This window comes from Colobus angolensis, unplaced genomic scaffold (assembly GCF_000951035.1).
Source record: "Colobus angolensis palliatus isolate OR3802 unplaced genomic scaffold, Cang.pa_1.0 Scaffold74, whole genome shotgun sequence".
NCBI lineage: Eukaryota > Metazoa > Chordata > Mammalia > Primates > Cercopithecidae > Colobus > Colobus angolensis.
Window position 1 is genome coordinate 3,052,622 of NW_012121154.1, and position 22,368 is coordinate 3,074,989.

At 33.1% G+C, this 22,368-nt stretch overlaps 1 protein-coding gene across 2 annotated transcripts in view; it reads left to right on the forward strand.

Annotated features, from left to right (window-relative positions):
* SEMA3A (sema domain, immunoglobulin domain (Ig), short basic domain, secreted, (semaphorin) 3A) overlaps window positions 1-22,368 on the forward strand; it is a 521,740-nt gene that overhangs the window by 474,927 nt on the left and 24,445 nt on the right. For both annotated transcript variants that reach the window (XM_011927683.1, XM_011927682.1), the window contains 6 exons: window positions 380-494; window positions 586-655; window positions 4,157-4,301; window positions 6,077-6,296; window positions 9,591-9,682; window positions 20,025-20,066. In XM_011927683.1, coding sequence (XP_011783073.1) covers window positions 380-494; window positions 586-655; window positions 4,157-4,301; window positions 6,077-6,296; window positions 9,591-9,682; window positions 20,025-20,066 — 684 coding nt within the window. The remainder of the gene's footprint in view (window positions 1-379; window positions 495-585; window positions 656-4,156; window positions 4,302-6,076; window positions 6,297-9,590; window positions 9,683-20,024; window positions 20,067-22,368) is intronic.

The following is a 22,368-nucleotide window of genomic DNA, read 5'->3' on the forward strand; positions in this document are numbered from 1 at the left end:
CTGTTTCTTCCGCTAATCTAAGTGATTTTCTTTGTTTTAAGGCTGAATTGTAGACCATTGTGTAAATGGACTACAATTTCTTTATCCATTGATCTGTAGATGAACACGAATTGATTTTATAAGTAATCCCTTGAATAAATAAAGGGACTACTCACAATAAATATCCCTTAAAAAGTCAAAAAAAAACTTGAGGGAATGATTTGACCACAAATGTAACAATAAGTGACAGCTACCTATATCTGGTCATTTAAAATGATTAGGAACTTTTAAAACATGAGGAACTGTATTTTATGTTTGTCTGAAGATACGAAGAAAACAGAAATATTTGAAATTATCATTTGCATTCACAGTGCCTAATACTGGTGTTCCCTTCTTTCAGAATGACTTTGGAGGGCACAGAAGTCTGGTGAATAAATGGACAACATTCCTCAAAGCTCGCTTGATTTGCTCAGTGCCAGGTCCAAATGGCATTGACACTCATTTTGATGAATTGCGTAAGAAGCTAGTGTTTATGTATAGAGAATATTTGTTCAGACTTTGCCATTCCATAAAAAAGCAACTTTCTCCAATTTTGTTTTTAAACAGAGGATGTATTCCTAATGAACTTTAAAGATCCTAAAAACCCAATTGTATATGGAGTGTTTACGACTTCCAGGTAAACAACTTTTTAACTACCTTACAGAAACTTCATGTTATTTAGGTGGTATCCAAGTACCCATAATTTGTGAAAGTATATTTTTGAAAGACAAGTGTTGCTTTAACCTTTGAGCTTGGGTGACTGAAAGAAGTTATGATCTATGTAGATGTTTGTTTTTTAAATGAATTTTAGACAAAAAATCATCATTGTAATGATGTGAATGTGTTATGGTGAAACAGTTTGAAATGTTTATGTCATCTTATGCATATCTTTGATTTTAAACCTTTGAATAAAATGTAAAATATTATAGAGATGGAAGTCTGAGTTTTGGGAAGAGTTTGTAGGGATATAAATTAAGGATGGAAAAATTAATTTAAATTTGTTGAAAATATAACGGAAACAATTCTCTGTCTCTTGATCTCTCTGTCACTTTAGTCAATTGCTAATGAATGAGATAAGAGAAAAGCCCATCAGCAATTCCACTGAAAGTCCTATCTTTGACCAGATGATTAGTATGGGAATCTGGGGACAAAATACATCTAGAGATATCAAAACAGTTCATGGTTCTTCCCAGTATATCTATTCCACAGATGGGATATTTGCTACACTTTTCTTTGGTCTTTAAACCTTTAACCCTAGAACTAAACTAGAAATGTATATGTTTGGAGAAAGTTGATTGTTTACAAAAGAATTTTTTTAATTGCCTTTAGGTAATTTAAAAAATTATTAATACCATCATCACTTCTCAACCTTTAAGATTGTGTGAAAAGTCATTAATACAGCAATTGAAGACCCTTTATGTCGTATAAATAGTTTTAAAACTTTTTAAGTCAGTAAATAGATTCTCTTTGTAAAAAAATCTACTTTTTTTTTCTGAGACTCCATTTGGTTTTTTATTATCTACCTTATAACCCAGATTTTAAAATAATCATGTAAAAAGACATAAAACAAACAAACAAAAACCTTCAGCATTACAGCACTAGGGTTACGTTATAACCACATAAAAAGACGATAAAAACAAACAAGAATCTTCAGCATTACAGCACATAATAAAAACAAACAAAAACCTTCAGTGTTACAGCATTATTATTATTATTATTTTTTACTTTTTATTTTTTGGAACCAGAGTCAAACTCAAACTTAATTTCCTTATCCTTTTATCCTCTTTTATCCCTGCCCTTCTTTTCCTGCTCTTTCTCTACTGGCTCCTTCCCTTCTTCCTTCCCCTTCTGCTTCCTCTTTTTCTCTCTCTTCCTCTTGCCTCTTTCCCTCTTTCCTCACACTTCTCCTTTTACTATTTTTCATGCTCCCTAAGTCTCTTGCTGTCAATTAAGCAGAGATTATTTCCCTCCAGGCTATTACATTCAGCATAAAGTTCATGTTACCTGAGGTTGTTGAAAGAAACACATGTACATTTATATGCATATAAAGAAGGATATGCATTGGGATGTGGATGAAACGTTAAAAGAAAAATAATTTAAAATCAAAAGTCAGGAAAAGTACCATAACTTTGATAGTAAAGAAAATGATTAACTGCAATGTCCAACACTGTTTTATTCTGTGACTATTAAAGCCACTACAAATTTATTGGATGTTTTTACTCAATATTTTTTTAAAAATCACATAAAAATTAAGAAATCTGTATTTCTAAAACCATTTGAAGTTCTTCATACCTAAATAATATTTCTTCCCTTTGGAAAAAAAAAAAAACAGAATGACTAAGCTATAGAACTTAAGAGACTCAAACAAATATTAATCCATTTCTTCTGGTTCCTCATTGCTTAGTGCAGTGGCTCAAATTTGAGTCTGCATCAGAATCTCCTAGAGAGCATGATAAAATTCAGATTCCTAGGCCTTGCCTCCAGAGTTTCTGACTCTAGAGATTAAATGCGACCTAAGAATGTGCAGTTCACACAAGTACCCATGTGATGCCCATGCCGTTTGCCACCTTTTGAGAGGTAGAGATAAAATAATTTCACCTCTTTATTTCAATAGAATGGATATTTGTATGTGAGTTTTAATAGCTACATATCATACTCCTTAAGTATTTCGATGATAGCTGATTTAATCAAAGATAAGCAACATAAAGAACAATGGAAAGGGGATATATAACCCAAACATTACAAGGTGTGATGTATCAAGTATGCACTAATTTGCTATTTGTTCTGCTATAAAAATGTTATTAAATTCTATAAGTATTTATTGAGGTTTACTCTCTGAAATGCCATGTGATATATAATTTAGGTAGCCGAAAAGAAGCCAGGCATGGTCTCTTCTCTCATGAAGCTTGCAGTCTATGAAATGCTCTCTATGTGCAGCAGTTTCCAATAATAAACTGTAGAGAGCCCATGTTGTTCATTTGGTCTGATTTATATGTAATTTTCAAGGGGGAAAGTTTGGTTAAAAGATAAGCATTCCATATTTTAAATGTGCACAACTGTTTAATATCTTTGTATAAATACATTACTCAAGCCACATTTCTATAAGCCTAATAAAATGGAAAATTGTGGCAATTTAGTGGCTTGCTTCCAGTTTACCTGATTTTTTGTTTAGCGAACAAAATTTTCATTTAGTGAAATGATGAGTATAATTGCTGTAATTCTCCACTTTAATTTAGTGAAATAGGTACTCACGTAATTATTTTCTGTGTTAGAAAGAGCTGATTTTAAGTGTCTTCACAAGAATCAACTTCCTACTTGATCTAATACTTTTGGGAATTTAAAAATAGTACAATGTGACACATCATTTGACACTATTTTTTGTACTAGTTTCAGCCTACAAAGTGAGTTCTTAAACATTCTTGCTAATTTTTTTTTTTTTTTTTTTTTTGAGACGGAGTCTCGCTCTGTCGCCCAGGCTAGAGTGCAGTGGCCGGATCTCAGCTCACTGCAAGCTCTGCCTCCCGGGTTTATGCCATTCTCCTGCCTCAGCCTCCAGAGTAGCTGGGACTACAGGCGCCCGCCACGTCGCCCGGCTAGTTTTTTGTATTTTTTAGTAGAGACGGGGTTTCACGGTGTTAGCCAGGATGGTCTCGATCTCCTGACCTTGTGATCCGCCCGTCTCGGCCTCCCAAAGTGCTGGGATTACAGGCTTGAGCCACCGCGCCCGGCCCCATTCTTGCTAATTTAAAAGTTTCCTGGGTTCTGTAATAATGCTTGAGACTTAATCTACATTTTTAAAAATTTCTCCATGATATTAAAATTACCTATTCATTTATAGCTTATATGTATTTGTTTTTCCTATCAAAACCTAGTACTCTATGTTTCATATGAAGGCATATATTCTGAGTACTAAAGCCGTTTTCAGCTATGCCTTCTATTTTTAAGAAATCACAATTTTTTGTTCTTTTGTGTATTGTTACATGCATACACGTGACTAGAAAAATCCTAAACATTATTGCTAACAATTTATATTCATATTTTAATAAATAATATCAAAAATGTAAGAACTCAGTATCAATATTTCTCTTACCATTGTATAAAGATGAACATCTGTTTTTATTCTTGCTGTCTTGTTCAGTAACATTTTCAAGGGATCAGCCGTGTGTATGTACAGCATGAGTGATGTGAGAAGGGTGTTCCTTGGTCCGTATGCCCACAGGGATGGACCCAACTATCAGTGGGTGCCTTATCAAGGAAGAGTCCCCTATCCACGGCCAGGAACTGTAAGTAGCTTAGGTGTTTATGAAATGAATATATTTCTGCCAAAGGCCAAAAAACAATGCAACTACAGACATTAAATGTATCCTGTAATGTAAAAAAAAGATTTCAAGATTGTAAATTAAAGCAAGATGAAGATTTTCCATGAGTGAATGAAATTTCACATTTAAAAACATGCTCTTTACAGATGTCAGTGCTTAAATTCAGTGTAAGATATAAATCTAAAATTATTAAATCTTATTTTAATTTTTGATAACACATTTCTAAATTTTTGCAAACTATTTTTACATGCTAGTAGAGAAGTGCAGAAATAATTTTCAGTCTCATGAAAATACACTTTATCATGTCTTCCAGGTTTTTACATAAATGTTTGATATTTCTATAACCTTAATTTTATAATTTACATACAAAACAAGAAATACAACCTTACTTTCCTTAACTGTTATATTGTTGTACTGTTGTGCATGTATATACACATACATAGACATATATGTGTGTATATATACTCCTCCCATTTCAAAACACATTCATTTTATTTCTCATGAATTATTAATTTTTTCAAGCTAGTGGCAAAGACAATTGATTTCTCATTCTAAGCTTCTTGTAAGATCAGGAATCTCTTATAATTACATTTTAGCTCCCAAGCTTTTACATTAAATGGTAGAAATTACTTAAGTGTAAGACTAAAAGCAAGAGATTGGAGATATTGTACTCTATAAATGCTTGCACTGCATCAATAACTATAGTGAAAGGAGATGGTGAAATCTTAATCTGTCATTTTTGCTGTGTTGTCTTACATAGAGTGTTTACATCCAGAGGTGAGGTTATGCCAGTGCAAAACCAGCATCTTTCTGGCTGCTGGGGCCATTTTCGCTTCTGCTTGGTCATGACATGCATTCTGATTGGTCACTTTTTGTGCAATGCAGGTTGTTAAACACTTTGAATAACACTTTTCCTTATCATTGGGATTATTTTATTTATTACATTTCTCGATGGTACTTTTTTAGCATTATGTTAGAAACAAAACAATAAAGAATAGTTTATATTGTTTTTCAGTTTGAAAAGAGAATTTGTATTTTAGCATGATGCCATAGTAAAAAGTTAAATGTATTCAATAAAATTATTCTGAGCATCTCTAATTCAAAGATTAATTGCATTTAGTTGTAGTATACTCCATTCATTATGTCAAATACTTCATCTATTTTACTAATAACACTCATGCTTGTGGCACTAATAGAGGCACCAAACTTCTCCTGTACACTGAATTCATTACATACATTCGTAATTTTGCCTAAGAATTAGTGACATAACTAAATCTCACTGAGAATTAAAATATATTTGGGAAATATATACTATATATTGCACTACTCTTTTCCTTTATTTTATTTTTGAGACAGATTCTTGTTCTATTGCATAGGCTGCAGTGCAATGGCATGATCTCAGTTCACTGCAACCTCCGCCTCCTAGGTTCAAGCAATTCTCCTGCCTCAACTTCCCAGGTAGCTGGGACTACAGGCTTGCACCATCACGTTCAGCTAATTTTTGTATTTTTAGTAGAAACGGGGTTTCACCATGTTGGGCCAGGCTGGTCTGGAACTCCTGGCCTCAAGTGATCCACCTGCCTCGGCCTCCCAAATTGCTAGGATTACAGGTGTGAGCTATCATACCTGGCCTGAACTGCTATTTTAAGTAGAACCATTGAGGCCATGTATTATTATATGATGTACAGTTATGTTTATTAGATTTTAATCAAAAGATACCGTTCTCTTTATCATAATAGTGTCCCAGCAAAACATTTGGTGGTTTTGACTCTACAAAGGACCTTCCTGATGATGTTATAACCTTTGCAAGAAGTCATCCAGCCATGTACAATCCAGTGTTTCCTATAAACAATCGCCCAATAATGATCAAAACGGATGTAAATTATCAATTTACACAAATTGTAGTAGACCGAGTGGATGCAGAAGATGGACAGTATGATGTTATGTTTATCGGAACAGGTAAATTTTTAAATTTCAACTGTAAGCTTTTTTCCAGAACACTATGTTTAACTGATTAAGTAAAGTTGATCTTCGAACATCACAGGGGTTGGGGTGCCAACTCTCTGTGCAATTGAAAATCCACATATAACTTTTGATTTCCCCAAAACTTAACTACTAATGGCCTACTGTTGACTGGAAGCCTTACCTATAACATAAACAGTTGATTAGCTTCACATATTGTATGTCATATGTGTTAGATATTGTATTCCTACAATAAAATAAGCTAGAGAAAAGGAAGTGTTCTGAAAATTATAGGGAAGAGAAAATATATTTAATATTCCTTAAGTGGAATTGTATTGCCCTTGTCTTCCTGTTGAGTAGGTTAAACAGAAGGTAGAGTAAGAGTTGGCATTGCTCTCCCAAGGGTGGTAGGAGCAGATGAAAATTTGTATATAAGTGGACCCACACAGTTCAAACCCATGTTGGTCAAGGGTCAAATGTATACTAAGAACTGAGGCCAGTTTCTACAGTTACTTTCCAGGTATAATTCACCTTTAATAAATGAGTAAATAACATGAATATTCTTTCATTATAAATTTATCTTTTCAGACAAGCTGAGACATACTAATTTAAAATAAATTCCCTTCTCAGTGAAAAGTTGATAAGTTTAATCAGGTAAAGCTAATGATTAGGTAAGCAATCAATATTTATAATTGCATCATAACTTTTCTGGCCAGTGGCTTTTTAGAACAAAGATATATTACTCAAGTCCTGCCTTAAATTCCCAAGACATTCAATAATAGTTCCAGAATATTAGTGCAAAATTATCTGAACTTTAAAATTACAATAATGTGAACATCGTCTAGTAAATAAACGTTAGCAATAAAATTTTTTCAGTGTTTCTGCCATACAATGAAAAGAAAAAAAAATTCATTAGAAAAACAACATAAATTGATTCAAATAATTCTTAGATACATTTCTATGGACATTTAACAATTCATTTTACTAATTCCATAATTAGAAACAGACTTTTTCAGGTATATTTTAAGAATGAATTCCATTGTTATTATGATATATTATTTTATTTTGTTCCCTGCTCTTTTTAATAGTAATATTATTTTTGAAAGTCCTAGTTACAAATCTGTTACTTGCTACTTAGGGTCAGATTCCAAGGTAATAAATTTCTAGTCTCCATTAACGCTGTTAACTGACATAAATCAATGGGGAACAGAGTGAGTGCTCCACTGAAACCTTGTATAATAACATTTATTTTCCCTTAGTGAGAAACAGAAAAAAAAATTGCATTAACTACAGGGGAATGGTAACCATATAGTAAGTGCTTTAAAGACTTAAAGTTTTATAACAAAATTGTGAAATACTTATGTTATCAGGTGTAACAGTGTCAGGTTCTGAGCAATACATTAAAGTCCACTTTTATGAGTGAGAAAGTTTCTCTACCAAATAAAAGAATCTCAAGCAGTCCCACGGTTTCATAAAAGTCAATGAATTGCAAGTATCAATTTCTGGTTATAAATATCCTTAGAACATATAAGAAATAGTATTTCTCTCGGATAAATATTAGTTTATCATTCAATATCAAATTATAATTTCTTTTCTATTCAGAGTAATTAAGTTTGTTCAGTCATGTCACACTTGCCTTTTCCTTCACCTCTGGCTTAAATGTATTGAGAATTCTCTCACTCACTGTCAAAGCAACAAAGCTTGCTTCTGGGTATTTGACCAAATAAACCTAATCATGAGCTTTTAATTCCTCTTGGACGCAACGTGTCTTTAAAGGCACCAATTTCATGAATGTGTTGACTGTCTGATGATGTGGATGTCTATCGGTCAGTACAGACCAGGGTCATCTGTCAGCAAAGTAAACTGATTACAGTAATTTTATCATTTAACTAAGTTGCACATCATAGTATATTGATCCTAGTTGAGTAATCTGATTCAATTTGTGTGAAATTGTTTGAAATACTACTCAGTAAAACTTGATCTGGAAAAGAGATAAAGCTGTGTTTGGGTACCAGAGACCCAATCAGAGGCACTGAGTAGATTAACCTAATTTACCTTTAATCTTTACCATTATGAGTAGCCTAAGGTCCTTTAAATATAGAAGGATCTTCTTAAAAGTGTACTTTTGTTTGATTTAACTTTACAAGGGATAAATTAGCAACCTGTCTTCATCTCATATAACATATCGTGTTGGTTCTCCAAAAATAGTTATCAATGAATTTTTTTGTCATATAATTTATTCTTCATTGACAAGATTTTCTTCACAATTATTTTGTTGAACTTGATTAAGAGGAACTAATTGAGGCCAACTAGATTTGATCAAGTTTAGTCAGAACTATAAGGTTGAAGAGTGCAATTTTTGAATTTAATAAGCCCCTGTTCCTCATTCCATCAAGGAACAGGAACATACTTGTAATACTGGAAAATTAATAACTTTTAAGCCCAACTTAAAATAAGAGTGACAACTTTTGTTATTAAAACAAGTTGTCTCTTTCAAAAATGCAAATTAGAAAAATAAATAAGGTTTGAAATCTCTATAAAATGTGTTCAATATTTTTATGCTTTTGGCTTCTGAATGTTAAATTTCCTTAATGCTCTAAAATGGATTAACCAAAGTGTGCATTTTTGAAAAACCACAGCCATAAGTAATCCTAGGTGTTTACTTTGAGAAATCGGGTTATTGTCATTCATCACATAATGGCCATTGAGCCATGATTAGGAACTTCTAAGTACTAAAGACTTTAAGATGACAAGATGAGCAACCAGGGCTCTGAAGCTCTGACTACCTCCCTTGCTTGACAACATTCCTTGCATTTTCCATTTATATTGAGTCCTCATAGTAGGACCCTGATTTTGTAATAAAAGTGGAAGAACCTGTCATGACAAACTCATATTATTTTTAGGTTTTGTTTCTGAGACACCAGGCAATTAAGGAGATATTTTTAGAAATAATGAAAAGAATTGATCTAACCTAGGCAATCTCTGTAATAATTATTATATTTTAAAAAATGTATGCAGTCTCATGATAAAACCTTCTTCAAGGCTTAACATATTTCTAAAAATTCAGTCTTTTATATTCCAAGTTTGTCTTTATAGTTTACCCTTATACTTTGTCTAATTGCAAGAAATGCATTCGAATATGTATTTTACTCGTGTTTTGACTAAAAAACAAATTAAAAGGAAGACTGATATCAAAGCTTCTTTGTCTGACAAATACATATTTCATTCATTAACACTAAACTCTGTTCAGATCTACTTAACTTGTGGTCTTCTCCCCTCTTTCTTTCAAAGATGTTGGGACCGTCCTTAAAGTAGTTTCAATTCCTAAGGAGACGTGGAATGATTTAGAAGAGGTTCTGCTGGAAGAAATGACAGTTTTTCGGGTGAGTGCTGCCTAATTTCAAGTGTCAACAAGTTCAGTTGTACGTCTTTCCCCCAGGACAGCTGCACACCGAACTTGGTATGGACAAGTAGTCTAGCATACATACCCTTCTAATTAGCTTGTCAATTAGAAAACCAGACACTAGTCAAAATAAACCTTGAAACTTTCAATGCTGGTTAAATCTAAAGATGTAAAGAAATATATTTTTGGCTCATATTTTGTTTTCTCAATAATAAAATATATTATTTACATTTTATATTATTTATGTAAGTTACCTCAATGAACAAACTCTTCCCCACTCCTAAAATCTATTTTACACATGATAGTATAACTGAAATGATATGTAACTTCCATGAATGTACTAAAGGAAATACATTCAGAATAACAGAATAGTGAAGACATTTTAATCAATTTTTAGCTTATGTATGAATTATTTTATATTTTCTTAAAGAAATCATTTGTTAACAAAAGAAAATTTGAGAGGTCTATATCACTGACAGTAAATTTGTTATAGATTCCTAGTTTACACGCTTAAGAAATGTACAGATATTTATCCCATTATCCTGAATCATAGACAGCCCAGGGGAGTTGTATAGGGTTGGAGGAATGGGGGTACAGGTGAGAGGGGTGTTGGGTGGGTGAACGGAAAGAGGAGAACTGAAGTAGTCTAACATATACCATGTCTGTTATTCCTTTTGGGAAGTCAGCTAATAGAAATAGTTTAAATTGAAGCACACCTTGAGATGATTAATGACATATGATGGAAAAATACATGCCTGTAAATGTGTTATTTGAATTTTTTGATAAAAGAATAGAGCAAACATCTACTGAGACATTTAACTGCAAACAACAACAACAACAACAACAACAAAAAACCACCAAAACCATGTATTAGAAGAAGTTGGTAGACAGAAAAATGAGAAAATATTGTATCTAGTCTGACAACTCCAAGTGATCTCATTTAGTCTTCAGGTGTCTGTGGTAGTTTATGAAATGAATGGGCTTGATTAAAATTTTCAGTTGATTCAATATTTTAATGGTAAGCAGTTTTCCCAAGATGTCTTACCCCAATACTTTCATAACTATATACAATAAGTTATTCTTCCCTCTTCAGTAGTATTTTAAAGAAAAAATGAAGTAAAATATGGAAAGCTCCTAATACATATTCATTCAACTGGCATTATAATTAACATTGAAACATATAACTGGTGAATTGTAACATAGATGTTTTATGATAACAAGCTGCACAATGTTCTACTGGAAAGGGTTTAGACTCTACACTCGTATCTACATGACAAATCCATTTGGAACACTTAAACCATTCCTCTGAACTTCACCATCAGTAAAACAGTGAGCATAATACCTATTTCACCAGGACACTGGAAGACTTAGAAACACTGTAGGTCATGCATCAAAGACAGTAACAGGCACTTAGCTCAAAATGTCATTGCTAATATACTTTTATTATTTTAGTTTAGCTAAACTGAAAATGAGCTACATTCCCAGTAGCCTTTCCTACTAATCCTTGGTTTAAGTCTTCAAAATAATAAAATAATCATAATTCTATTATGATTTTTACAATCAGGCACATTAGCCTTATTTATTTATAATAATTTGTATGCTAAAGTATCAAAGTGATCTAATTTATCAGTCTGGTATTGAGTGATGACTAATCCTTATCAATCACCATGTCCCATAGGTTACCCCAATGAACAAACACATTGGTACTTTATCTTAGAAATTAAAAACAACAACAGCTAACAACTATCCAAATGGACTGTTTGACCACTACAGAGTATGTTTAGATTTAGAAACCTATACAGGCACTCAGGGGTGGATATATAAATTGCTGTCTTGTCTTTATTGTTATATCTCCAAAACCTAAAATGTCTTTTAAACCAACATGTATTAAATGAGTGAATTAATTAGTATTGATGAAAAAATGAAATACAAGAAATTAAAGAATTTAAGGCCTTCTTCAAGGAGACAATGCTTAAAGTGAGGTGCCCAAGTATGAGAAAAATAAACTAGGAACAGTCACAAGTTATCATCCTGATTCTGCACCACATTATTCTCCAGTAGAAAACCTTTACCAACATATATTTGGAGACGAATTTTGCCACTACTGTTGCAAATGAAGTTACAGGAAACACTGAAATATGGTTATCTTAAGAATTTCTAATTTCCAGAATCTCTTACTTTTGCATTTGTCATGGTTCCTTTTCATATTTCCTTTCAGTGATAATACATTTTTAAAACAGGGTTCATTAATTTCCACTGTACATAAATGTATATTAGTACATATGATGGGATTGGCACAATGCTGAATTCTGGTGATACAGAGAAGAGCACTAGAAAAGTGGTCTCTGACTTCACGCAGTTCAAAGACTATGATGTGTTATCAATCTCAGTTTCTAGGACTTACTTTTCTACCTATTAATGCAATTACATTTTATTTTGTAGAATTGTATCATATCATGACATTGTAAAAATAAGGTTATTTTTTATTATTTAATTATTTTCTGATATTATGAATTAGAATGTGCATAATTTTGCAGAGATACTGTATCTTAGTGAATTTTCATTATTTATATCTCCAGGGATTTTAAGTTTATATTTCATATCTTGGCTATGTTGTTTACTACATTAATAAGAATTTTAATTAAAAAGGTGTTAATTTAAACTGACCTACTAAATGACTTTTAGCAAAATTATGAAAATTATGAGACATTGGAAATCAACAATCTTGCGAGTATAGTCATGCACTGCATAACAACATTATGGACAAGAATAAATCCCACATATGACAGTGGTCCCATAAGATTATAATGGGCCTAAAATTTCCTATTGCCTAACATTTTCAATAGTTTACTTTCTGTTGTTATTTTACATTGTACTCCTTCTACTTATAAAAAATTAATTATAAAACATCCTCAGGCAGATCGTTCAGGAGGTATTCCAGAAGGTAGCATTGTTATTGTAGGAGATAATGTGTTATCTCCTATAATATAGAGATATCAAATATATGTGCTATTGACCCTGAGGTCCTTCCAGTAGAGCAAGATATGGAGGTGAAAGACAGAGATATAGATAGATGATCCTTACCCTGTGTAGGCCTAGGCTAGTGTATGTGTTTGTGTCTTCATTTTTAACAAAAGGAGTTTAAAAAGTAAAATAATAATAACAAATTTTAAATATAATAATAGTTCATAGAACAAGAATATAAGGAAAGAAAACATGTTGGGACAGGTGTATAATATGTGTTTTAAGCTACGTGTTTTTACAAAAGAGTCAAAAAGTTTTAAAAATTCAATAGTTTATATTGTAAAAAATTTACAGAAAGCTAAGATTAATATATTACTGAAGAAAGAAAAATGGTGACTACAAAGTCTACAGTGGTATATAGCAATGTCTTAGGCCTTCACATTCACTCACCACTCACTGACTGACTTGACCAAAGCAACTGCCAGTCCTGCAGGCTCCATTTATGATAAATACCCTACACAGGTGTACCATTTTTAAATCTTTTCGACCATACATTTATTGTACCTTTTCTATGTTTAGATACACAAATACTTACTATTGTATTACGATTGCCTAAAATATTCAGTACAGTAGCATGCTACACAGGTTCATATCCTAGGAGCAACAGACTGTATCATCTAGCCTAGGTAGTAGGTAAGTGTACTTTATGATTTTTCACACAATGACAAAATCATGTAATGATGTGTTTCTCAGAATGTATCTCTGTCATCAACCCATACATGATGGTACGAGTATTTCATATCTACTAGTTTTTTTTTTTTTTTTTTTAGCATTTTGCAGTTTCCAGAGAAATACATAACTGACTTATACCTTTGATAGCTATTAGATGACATTTGTGTAGCATTTAAGATATCATGCAGTGGCTCACGTCTATAATTCCAGCACTTTGGGAGGCCGAGGCGGGTGAATCATGATGTCAGGAGTTCCAGACCAACCTGGCCAGGATGGTGAAACCCCATCTCTACTAAAAATGCAAAAAATCGTCTGAGTGTAGTGGTGGGTGCCTGTAATTCTAGCTCCTCAGGAGACTGAGGCACAATAATCGTTTGAACCTGGGAGACGGAGGTTGCAGTGAGCCAAGATTGCACCACTGCACTCCAGCACTGGTGATGGAGTGAAAATCCATCTCAAAGAAAAAAAAAAATGTTTCATTATTATCAATCTGTAACAATTAAATGTAAATGAATACTATTGTGCTGGCATGGAAATGCTTGTTTCGGACTTTACAATTTTGGAAAAAGATTGTGCGTGAACAATATTCCTTTGATAGAAAACTATTTCAGCTCTCTTCCATAGTCTCTGCTATGCATTATTGTCATTATTATTTCTTTGGCACTCAAGTAGACAAAACATATTTGGGCAGAGTTTAGACAAATATTTACTTTCAACATTCTATTCTATCAGGCAAAGTTCATACATATATTGTGGTCTAGCAATTGGAATATTTCACTGTCAAACTTTGTTTAATTTTACAGTGGGAAGAAAGAAAAACCCCACAACACATTAAAGCCATAGCTATATACAGTGAAATAAGCAGACAAATTTTACTGTTTCTTTGTTTCCATTTGAGCCATGTAAGGCAATCCATTTAAAATAAAATACTATAAAAAAGGTCAGGGATAACTTGACAAGGTAAACAGAAAAGTTAAAGATTTAGGGTCGTGGTAGTATCTGATATTCTTGGATTTTATTAAAGACACTTAATGATACCCAATCAGTTAATTTTGCCATATTATCATCTTCACGAGACCATGTTCATTATGTGTTCTTGACAGAATGAATAACCAAACCTCATATAAATACATGAATTAAAACCAGTATTACACCCATTCCCATTTTGAGGTTGGTTTCAGAAAAACACCCTGACTAATACATATTCCAGTGGTTTCAGTTACATCCAATATACTTTTATTTAGGGTGAAATCAAATCTCGATCAGAGTATAGAAAGAAAAATATTCCTTAGTAATGAACATTTTCATTTTTGAGTAAAATTTTTAATAAGTAATAAGAGGTGAAATAAAACTGGCATTGGTATAGGACTCTAGAAATGACTTTGATTTGCTATAAACTACCCCAAATGACATTAAAGTACTAAGAAACAAGCCTAATTCCAAAAATGATTTGCAATCATAAACCTGAATTTCAATCGTATTTATTATGTGATTCTGAACAGATTAAAGTCAATTGAGCCTCAATTTTTTCGTCTGACAATAAAGACTGTGATTATAAATACTTTTAAAAAGCGTTTTGTTTTAAAATTAAGATCACTAGTAAAGGCTGGGTGCGGTGACTCATGCCTGTAATCCCGGCACTTTGGGAAGCCCAGGCGGGAGGATCACGAAGTCAGGAGTTTGACACCAGACTGATTTTTCAACATGGTGAAACCCCGTCTCTACTAAAAATACAAAAATTAGCTGAGCATGGTAGCGCATGCCTGTAATCCCAGCTACTCAGGAGGCTGAGGCAGGAGAGTCGCTTGAACCTGGGAGGTGGAGGTTTCAGTGAGCTGAGATCACACCACTGCACTCCAGCCTGGGCGACAGAGTGAAACTCCATCTCAAAAACAAACAAACAAACAAACAAACAAACAAAAAAGATTACTAGTAAATGGTAGCTATTGTGAACTAGTTGTACAAATGAAAGTCTCTTTTAAAATGCTTGAAAATTCCATACATATACCTTGTTTTATAAAAATAGAAGATACAAAAGCCTAATTTATGCTGATTTCTATTTAACTAGTCAGTTTGGGATTTTCTTTCCAGTACAGTCAAAGAGGGTTTAGTTTTGAGACTGAAAGGTTATATCAAGTTGCAATGCTCTTAGGACAGTGGGCTTTATTTATAGTTCTACTGAATGCATGAAATTGCAAGGCAGTTACATTGATAACACATTTTAAACCCAATTTGTGAAATATTCCATGAACAGCTGAGCAGACAAATGAAAGGGTTTAATTTTTGTTCAAATGAAAACATAATTGATACTTTCCTAACCTAGTCTATTAACTCATTCTAAAAGTGTCCTTGTGTTTGGCATCCAACAGGCTGTGTCAGAATCTCCTGGGATCAGCAGGTTGAAAAGCTTTGCAAGTGAGAAAGTTTAATAAGGACTAGATTAACATATCTGAAAAAAATTGTAAATTGGAGTCATAGAAAGCCTTGAAAAGATGCTAACTTTTAATTTTATTTTTACTCGAACACCAATTAAATGCAACTGAAACCAGTTTCATGAAAACACGCTTATGAAGCTACATCTGTTTTAAATGGAAATCATATTCACTACCCGCTATTTCTCAGAAAAAAAATCCCCATAGCTTATTTAAACGAATGCCATCTTAATATATTGTCTATTAAAATTCAACCACAGACAGCATATAGTTCATCTTATTCCAAACTGTTATTAATTTCCTGGTCTAAATAATAAATAAGATTCCTTTAATTAATGGATTCTAGAATCTTAAGAATGTTAAAATCTTAACATGACACAATGGAGTCTGTTATGTACTAGGGTTTCTTTTATGTTTTACCATTCATAAATGAAATGTTTTTTATCTACCTTATAGATATTTGTTTTTTGTATTATTAAGGAACATGAAATTTATAAATATTAATCACCTTCATTTTTGAAAGTACTTAGAGCTAGCTAATTTCACTTCAATTACATTAGCTGTTAATACTTCTCTGCCTAAGAAACACTTTCTTTGAAATTTGATTGTAAACTTTACATCATAAAAACCTTCATGAAATAAGCTCCTTAATAATCGCATAACTATTTTTCTTGTGAAATTGTTGGAATGAAAGAAGTATCTGTGGAAAATTTTCCTTACTCTTCTAACTTTTCTGTTTTGGTTATTGATTCTAATATTATACAAACCTAAATACAGTCTTCAACTTTTTTTTTAAAGCTGAATATCCATGATATGTTGTGCCCTTGGTTTTTGAGTTGAGGCTACTAAATTCTAAAGGTTATATCTCTGCACAGAAAAAGTTGATAGACATTCCTTTCATCATAGTTGTCTTTATGATTGATATTTTTTGTGTAAAATTATTATATTTAATAATTAATATAATTCATTTAAGCTATAAAAATTGGAAACTATGGAAAATCTCTAAATTATACCATTAATGTGCCTCCTAAATCACTTCTTTCATTTGTGTCTCAGGCAGATTGTCTTAAATTTGTTAAGAAAATCCTGTTCTCAGCTCATCCATCAGGTTTGAAGTAGAAATTTGCCATTCTATAGCACATAGGGAGTAATTAAAAACACAAGAGTTGGGAAGCTGAGGTGGGTGGATCATGAGGTCAGGAGATCGAGACCATCCTGGCTAACACACCCTGAAACCCCATCTCTACTAAAAATACAAAAAAAAAAATTAGCAGGGCTTGGTGGCGGGCGCCTGTAGTCCCAGCTACTTGGAAGGCTGAGGCAAGAGAATGGCGTTAACCCATGGGGCGGAGCTTTCTGTGAGCCAAGATAGCACCACTGCACTCCAGCCTGGGCGACAGAGCAAGACTCCGTCTCAAACAAACAAACAAACAAACAGACAAAAACACAAGAACTTGCTAGGGAAGAAAAATGGCATCCAAAGGAGAGTAGAAAGGAGTAGTCAAGGAACAGTAAATATGTTAGGAGTGGCTGGAGGATGAGAAGACTGTGTTAAAGGTCATTAAGGAATAATTAATAAAGAATCCCAAGGTATAATGGAATTTATTACAGGAAGCAGTCAAGAAAGAATAAGTCGTCAATAGTAACAAATAAAACAAAGTCTAATAATAGTTATGGATACAGAAAAGTGTCCTATCAGCAATACCCAGTTCATTGGTGATTTCTGCTTCTGAAGATAGTAGGCCACCACTCTAGAATAAAAGTTAGACTCCGTGGGTTGAGAAGGGAAGGCATTGAATGAGAGATGAACAAGCAAAAGCAGTGAGTGTAGACTATTCTAAATTATTTTTGAAGAAATTCCAGCTAAGCTATAAGAAACAAAGAAAGACTTAATAGAACGGCTATCTTTATCTTAAATATAAATTAAGTGGAAGAAAGAGAGTATAGTGGGGTAAGTTGAAGAGAGGAGGGAAAGAGGAACATTGGTAAAGAATTCGTTCATTCATTTATTCATTCATGCAAATATGTATTAAGAACTTGTAAATACCAGGCATAATTCCAGGTGCTAGGGATATGGCTGTGAAATAAACAGCCAAAATCTCTGTCCCAAATTGAGGGGGACGGGCAATTGGAAAGACACGTGAGATGCCTCAGCTGCCTCCTCACATCCTTTCACCTCACTTCTGATTCCTATGAGGAATCTTTTCTTTATGCCCCAGCAGGCCAAAAAACAAGCTAGAGTCACAGCTGGGGCTGTGGGAGACTTAACCCCCTGAGAGCATGGAATGAGGAATGGAATGAATAAGTACTTTTCTTGGTAGAAACCTCAGTGGACAATTTGGAGAGTCATTGTCAACTATCCTCAGATTTTTTTTCTTAGTATTGACTTCCATAATGCACTTTTTAATTGATTTTTTCCACCTTCTTCTGAATCCTCAATTCTTTACTCTTGCCCCAAACCTGCAAACAAGATTTTATCTCAGATTCTGCTTTGGGATGTGTGAAGAAACTTACAAGACAAAAAAATGAATTATATGTATCGATATAAAATTTATTGATTATTAAGACATTAATAATATATTAGATAATGTGTGTGTGTGTGTGTGTGTGTGTGTATGTATATATATATATCCAGTAATAAGCACTAACAAGAAAAACTAAAGCAAGGAAATGAGATGGAAATGTGTGTGTGTGCACGTGGGTGTGGGCGTATGTGAAAGAGAGAGAGACGAGAGAGGAAGCGAGGGAGGAGAGATTTGAATAAACACTATATACCAAGCACATTTGTAATGTGTTTTACATGTATTAATTCATTCAGTCTTCTCACTAACCCTATAAGAGGCACCATCTAACTTTCCAATGAGAAAACTGAATTACAAAAAGTTTACACACTTCGCCTAATACTGCATTTCTGGCCAGATTTGAATCACAATTTGAGACCTGGCAGTTTGGCTCCAGAGTCCAACTCTTCACACTTAACTTAGTAGCTTCAGTCACCTACACAGTGAAGTGTTTTCAGATCCTTCGTTCCACCTAAGTCTCTTTCTTATCACACCTCTCAGAAACCCACAAGCAGTCTCTGTCTTCTCATCATGTTTGTCTTGAATGAAAGATACAGCCTGCAGCACAGTTCGTTGACAGTGAACCTAAAGGATGTAAACTCATGTGTTCAGTTATATAGGCTGTTGGTATCTGCCTACATCAAAGAACACAATTTATTTACGCAAGCCTATACACATTTATGATAAACTCCAGATAGAACAATTAATGAAGTGCATTGGTGAGTGTTACTTCTCTAGTTATTACCCCTCTATGTTAACCTGTTGATAGACATTAAAGAGATTATATTCTCTGGCAAAGACCTGGCTGTAAGTCCTTGCACACGAAACCGTGTTTTTCATAATAATGAAGTAATCTCATCCCACCTGAGCTCTTGTAGTCCTTGACAGCTGGAAAGTGACCTATTCTCATCAGCTGTCATTGGTGTTGTTAGGAATGAGGCTGGCACTCTCAGCTAAGGCAGCGTTCTTCAGTTGAACAGAACAATTTTCACAGAATACCATCATCAGAAAGGACCACCCTGAGACCATGATGAATCAAGATAAAAGCAAAACTATTTTGTAATCATGTCTACAGACAAAAACATGAACATTGTCCAAACCACAAAAATGACCGTATATATCCTATCCTGCCTATCACGAGTTATTGCTACTTCTTCACCAGTCACAGCTTTAGCCTTACTTTGTTCTTCCCTTCCAAATGATGTAAGAAGATACTTAACCATAGAATTACCCCTGATTTTTGACAACATCCAAAGTAGAACAAAGCTCTACTTCTTTGAACCCTCCTCAATCACCTAACACAAGTCCAAAACATGTTTTTGCCAACACATTCTCACTGTGCTCAATGTGCAGGCTCGTGTTTTCCCTTATATTTTAGCAAGCAATAACCCCAACTTAGTCAACTACAGGTATGTAGACTGTATAACATTGACACAATCTCATTGCCTGCTCCACATATTTGACCCTTATCCATGCAGTTTCTTTCATGTGCCTTATTTCCCAATCGCATTGCTTCTTGTGGACACTGAAGTTCTCTCTCTCTGAAAACTAATAGCAGTGCCTTGAGTTAACTAACTAATAGCTGACTGTTCTAATTGACCAAACACCTCACATATTTCTTTTTCTCCTTTAGGAACCGACTACTATTTCAGCAATGGAGCTTTCCACCAAGCAGGTACTATCATTATGTATTAACATTGATATCCAATATTTTGTTAATTCTTGTGTTTCAAATAGATATATCTATTTATTTATCAAATTTCACAGATTTGTTAATTGTACAAAATTACAGGAGAAAACAAGTATCATTCTTACAATAAGCTAGTAGATTAGAAACTGAAGATAGTTTTCATTGCCCTCATGTTTTTGATCAATCTCATCTGTGTTCTATAAACATATTTTCCGGATCATTATTTGTTATAAATTTTTACTTACAGCATATTTTGGTCATTTTAATATAATTTACCCAATACTCAATAATAATTTTCATCTTTTCTGATTATATATATATATGTGTGTATACACTGAAACAGCATTGTGATATTTCAGGAATAAAAAAATTATAATTGATTCTTACTTTGCAAATATAAACAAAAATGCATTTTTAGATGCTAGTAAAATTATTCACTGGCTATATGTGTTTGAAGGACCTTGACTTCAAAGTTAATTTTATTTTTCCAGTAGTATTGTATGCTAGAGAAAAGAAATTGTGTATTTAACTTTGCTTAAATATCAAAGGAAAACAAAAAAGGTCACTGCCAAATAAGTTCTAAAACTTCATGAATTCAAAGATTAAGGGCAGCATGTTAATAGTCTTTCTATCCATATCGAATGAATGCTTTGGCAAGACACTTCAGAAAAGTCATTTGCTTCTAAATACTGTGTAATATGTGTAAACAAATATATTTTTAATGTCTAATAAATTATATTTTCTCCATAAATGTTACCTAGACTTTCTTCTGTCAGTATATCAATGGTAACTTAAAAAAAAAAAAAAGCAGAAAACAAAAACAAAAACAAAACAAAGCAGAAAAAGCCAGAATGAAGTAGGGTATGCCTCACTTACTGGAGTAAAAACTTATATACAAAATTGTAAAGTGAGAATCATTTGGCAAATCTTATTTCTGAACCATTTACATGTTTTATCTCTGACCATACTTTATCCCTTGAACAAGACATTAAATTACTCTGCCAGTAAAATTCAGTGTGCATCCTTTCCCCACACAGACATATCAAAATAGATTGATAATCTCCAAGATATTTAGAGCAACCCAGAGAACAGATATGATTGACCTGATACTGTTATCTAACACTGCATAAGTATGTGTTCACCTGTTCTTGTAATCTAAAAATTGTTAGAGGTTGGCAAATAAATCTGGGGATTTCCAGGATAGAAGCTAGACTGGGATATTCTTTCCTGTAATGATTTTTTAAATTATTTATTTATTCTCTGCTAAGCCTCATTGCCAATCTTAATTACACTAAATCTGCATCTATTTTTGTAAACCATTTATTTCTGGTTTACATTTTTAAAGCTACTTAAAAATTACATATTAATCCAACATTTTACTGACAAAGAAAAACAATCTATCAATTTAAAATACCGTGAGAGAAGAAAGTGTCTTTTTCCTCTTGAAAAAATGATTTGATTTCGTTCAGATGTGACTCAATTTCATTCACGCTTATGGGCATTTTTAAAGTGAGATAGTAGTTTCAAGAGAGACAAGTAGTGTTGCAAGTAATTTTCTGGATAAATGAACCCATCTCCTCCTGTACCCCATACTTTGTTAAGGAGGATAGTGAGAAAGCCTGTGGTGATGTTAAATTGGGCAGAAAAAGCACATCAGGTTACTTACTAGTGACTGGTTTCTGCTAAATGGTGCCTAAAGGCTTACCCTATATTTCATGTGGATAGCATAATTATTTTTGCACTTCATTAATAATACTGCAGAATTATGGTAAAATGAACGTGACATTGAGTTATAGTTACTTTTGGCATTTTATCACACTTCAGGTTTTTGTTATAATAATTTCAGTTGCCATATTTTGGTTTTCTATTCTTTGCACATACTATTTCCCTGTTTTTCCCTAAAGGAGTGTGACATAATTAGATATTGTTTTTTAGGTAATAATACTTTCCTACTTAAATGTCATATTCTTAAAAAAATCTATAAATATATATTTTGTTCATGCTTCTGAGAAGTTATTGGCCAAACACAGAGATCCTTTGATTGTAGGACTAACTTGATGAGTAGCTTTTCCTAAACAGTTGCAAACACAATGTACGGATTGACATGTCCATATATTGAAAGTGCTTACCTTCATTAGTGTGTAAGTTCATTTTTAAAAAAGGAGGCTGTGAAAGAAAGAAAGATGAAAGAAAGAAAGAAAGAAAAAAAGAGAAAGAAAGAGAGAGAGAAAGAAAGAAAGAAAGAAAGAAAGAAAGAAAGAAAGAAAGAAAGAAAGAAAGAAAGAAG